This window comes from Bison bison, unplaced genomic scaffold, assembly GCF_000754665.1.
Source record: "Bison bison bison isolate TAMUID 2011002044 unplaced genomic scaffold, Bison_UMD1.0 scf7180017847995, whole genome shotgun sequence".
Classification (NCBI taxonomy): Eukaryota; Metazoa; Chordata; class Mammalia; order Artiodactyla; family Bovidae; genus Bison; species Bison bison.
This window is the reverse complement of record NW_011478568.1, coordinates 3,766-7,087: the sequence shown is the minus strand read 5'-3', so window position 1 is coordinate 7,087 and position 3,322 is coordinate 3,766. Positions and strand designations below refer to the sequence as shown.

General features: G+C 64.7%; 1 protein-coding gene across 1 annotated transcript in view; it reads left to right on the top strand.

Annotated features, from left to right (window-relative positions):
* The window catches only part of LOC104991787 (mucin-2-like), a gene marked incomplete at its 3' end in the record, with an annotated part of 16,980 nt that overhangs the window by 10,050 nt on the left and 3,608 nt on the right, over positions 1 to 3,322 (top strand). Inside the window, exons 15-21 of the mRNA XM_010844393.1 lie at positions 89 to 259; positions 391 to 522; positions 954 to 1,101; positions 1,387 to 1,430; positions 1,815 to 2,021; positions 2,374 to 2,400; positions 2,963 to 3,319. Coding sequence (XP_010842695.1) covers positions 89 to 259; positions 391 to 522; positions 954 to 1,101; positions 1,387 to 1,430; positions 1,815 to 2,021; positions 2,374 to 2,400; positions 2,963 to 3,319 — 1,086 coding nt within the window. The remainder of the gene's footprint in view (positions 1 to 88; positions 260 to 390; positions 523 to 953; positions 1,102 to 1,386; positions 1,431 to 1,814; positions 2,022 to 2,373; positions 2,401 to 2,962; positions 3,320 to 3,322) is intronic.

Genomic DNA, 3,322 nt, shown 5'->3' with positions numbered 1-3,322 from the left:
TTCCCTGTCCCAGCCTCGGGGCCCTGCGCTTCTCGGGGCACAGGGGAGGGCCTGGCCCCGGCAGGGCAGCGTGGACCCTGGCACATGGAAGCCCCTCCCCAGGTGGACCCCATGCCCTTCTACGAAGCCTGCGTCCAAGACTCCTGCTCCTGCGACGCCGGCGGGGACTGTGAGTGCTTCTGCTCCGCCGTGGCCTCTTACGCCCAGGAGTGCACCAAGGAGGGCGCCTGCGTGTTCTGGAGGACCCCCGACCTGTGCCGTGAGCGCCGGCCTGCCCTGGCCCCCGGGCACCCGCGGGGTGGGGCTGGAGCTGCTGAGTGGGGAGGGGCGTGTCCGTGGCCGCCTCCCCGCCTCCGCCCTCCCCAAGTCTGACGGCACCTCTACCCCCAGCCATATTCTGCGACTACTACAACCCCCCCGACGAGTGTGAGTGGCACTACGAACCTTGCGGGAACCGCAGCTTCGAGACCTGTCGGACCGTCAACGGCATCCACTCCAACATCTCCGTGTCCTACCTGGAGGGTGAGGGGCCCCGTGGGGTGTTGCCCTGCGTGCCAGGCAGGCCAGGCTCGCCCTGCTGCAGTTTGTTCATCAGTCTGCTGGGAGTCTGAGCTGAGACCCCACTCTCAAGGGGAGAGACAGAAAGGGGTCAGGTTAGCACACCAGGAAGTCAGGGGGCCTCTGAGTCAGGAGCGAAGGTGCCATGGGAAATGAGCAGGTCAGGATGAGGTGGGGGCTGAGGAGGCCTCTAGCTGAGAAAAGCTGGGAACTAGAGGACCATCTGGGGAGGGCGCAGGGGCCATGCCCCCCAGGAGGCTGGGCGGGGCCTGGCTGTCCCAGAGGGCGTCCTGGAGAAGAGGGCCTGCGGGGCGGGGAGGGTCAGCAGGGTGAGGTGGACGGGGTGGATGTGCATCCTCTGCGCCGGTCCAAGCCCAGCGCCCTGTGCCCACCAGGCTGCTACCCCCGGTGCCCTAAGCTCAGGCCGATCTACGACGAGGAGCTGAAGGCGTGTGTCACCAGGGACCAGTGCGGCTGCTACATCGACAACACTCACTACTCACCGGGCACGTCCGTGCCCGCAGGGCACATCTGCCACGCCTGGTACCTAAGCTCCCGTCACAGGGGCCCCGGGGAGGTCAGCGCACACACACAGACATGCACGCCCACTCACACGCACGCACACGGCGGGGGGGGAGGGGTGGCCCGTGTTGCCTCTGCGCCTCGCCTCGTCCCTGCTCTGCCCACACTGGGAGCCCAGGTGGGGTCCCGAGCCGGCCTTTGGGGCAGCGTCACCCTGAGGCTGCAGGCCTGTCGTGGGGTGTGGGGGGCGGGTGAGAGCACAGGCCGGCGCCTCCTCGGGCCTGCAGCCTCGCGCTTGCTTTTCAGCGTGTGTACCAAGTCCTCGAAAGTTGTCTGCCGGGTTGATGAAGGTAAGCTGCCCACCGCCGGACGCTCCTCCTGGACCCACCTGGGTCCTGGCTGGGTGCAACCTCCTGTGCTTCCGTCCCCGGCCCCCCCTGAAGGTCCGCGTGGCTGCCCTGAGCCCCTGTCAGCTCAGAGGTGCCTCTGGTTTGCAGCAGCCCTTAGGGCTCACCTGACACATCTGTGTTTCTCCTGATGGGGAACGAAGCCCCTTCTGTGACGCAGCCTTTATGTTCTGATGGGCACCGCTGAGGGTCCTGGGCGCGGGGTCCTGGCGGGCGCTGGCTGGCTGCTGGTTGGTGGTGGGGGACCCGACTCCCCTGTGTGGACGGGCTGAGGGGCCTTGGGAGCCTCTGTCTTGTCCCTGATGGGTAGATATTGGCCTCCCGCAGGGAAGATCGTCAACATGACACAGGACGGCTCCTTCTGCTACTGGGAGTTCTGTGGCCCCAACGGGACGGTGGAGAAATACTTCAACGTCTGTGTGTCCACCTCAGCACCCTCAACCCCCACCACGACCACCTCCGCCACCTCAACCCCCACCACGACCACCTCCGCCACGACCACCCCCACCAGCACCACTCCGACCCCCAGCACAGGTAAGGCCCCCTCCCCTGCAGGGGGCCTGCCTTCCCCTGAGCTCGGCAGGGACGGCCCTTCTAGGCAGGCGGGAAGTAATGACCTGCCTCTCAGCTCGGGGCGTGTCCCCCGCCCCCTCCCACATTTCAACCACAGCCCCAAGCCCAGAGCAGGGTGACGGCCACACGGACCTGCAGGAGCCAGGGCTGGAGGAGGCCGCCAGTGCCCTGGGTCCCTCAGCTGGAGTCGTAGCTAGTGCTGAACAGGCCGCGGGTGTATAACAGCCACCGGGAAACAAAACGTGAAAATGAAGAGATTTAACAAACCTCAAACCTGTACAATGACCTTCTCTCTCCCCACGTTTTACCGCAGCGACACCTTCCTCTTCACCCACGACCGGTAAGTCACGTTGGCAGCTGGTCCCGTGATGCAGGGCGAGGAGCAGCAGAAAGCGTGCCTCCCTCGAGACCCCGATGCGGGCTGGGCTGGGAGGCCGGACCACCGGCTCAGGGACTGGAGGTGGTCTGTTTTGGTGACCTGATTCCTGATTTGCTGAGCCCAGGGACTCATGCAGGGGACTTGACCAGCTCTGGGTGAAAACACTGGTCAAGAGTCCAGCCTGAGCCCCGCCAGCGGGCTTCTGGGCTGAGCTGGGTGGCCCTTCCTCGTTCATTTGTTTGGCTTATGGATTTGAAGGTAGCTGAGGAAGGGGCACTAGGCTGGTGCCTCAGGCCTGGTCTGTCACTGGCGGGGCATGGGGGTCTCAGGTTTTTAGCTGCAGAAAGAGGGGAGAAGTAGAGGGTGGAAGTTTAGGCTCAGCCTGAAGTCTCTGAGCCTGCTCCGGGCCCTTTGGTGGTGATGGGGACAGCTGGTCATGAGGGTCTCTGGGTTCTCTGAGCCCGTTGACCTCCCGAAAGGCGCGCCCCCACCTGACTGGCCAATGCCGGTCTTGCTCGCCTAGTTCCCTGCTGCTCCTGGTCTGACTGGATCAACAACGACCATCCCAGTACCAATAGTGACGGCGGGGACCGAGAGACGTTCGATGGAGCCTGCAGGGCCCCCCAGGACATCGAGTGCAGGGCGGCCGTGGAGCCCTTCCTCAGCTGGGAGACGCTGGGCCAGAAGGCTCAGTGCAATGTCTCCGTCGGGTTCATTTGCAAAAAAGAAGACCAGTTTGGAAACGGACCTTTTGAGGTCTGCTATGACTACAAGATACGGGTCTATTGCTGCCGGCAGAGGGATGAGTGTCCTACCTCGACCCCAACCACCACCCCGCCGACCACCACCCCACCAACCACCACTCCACCGACCACCACCCCAC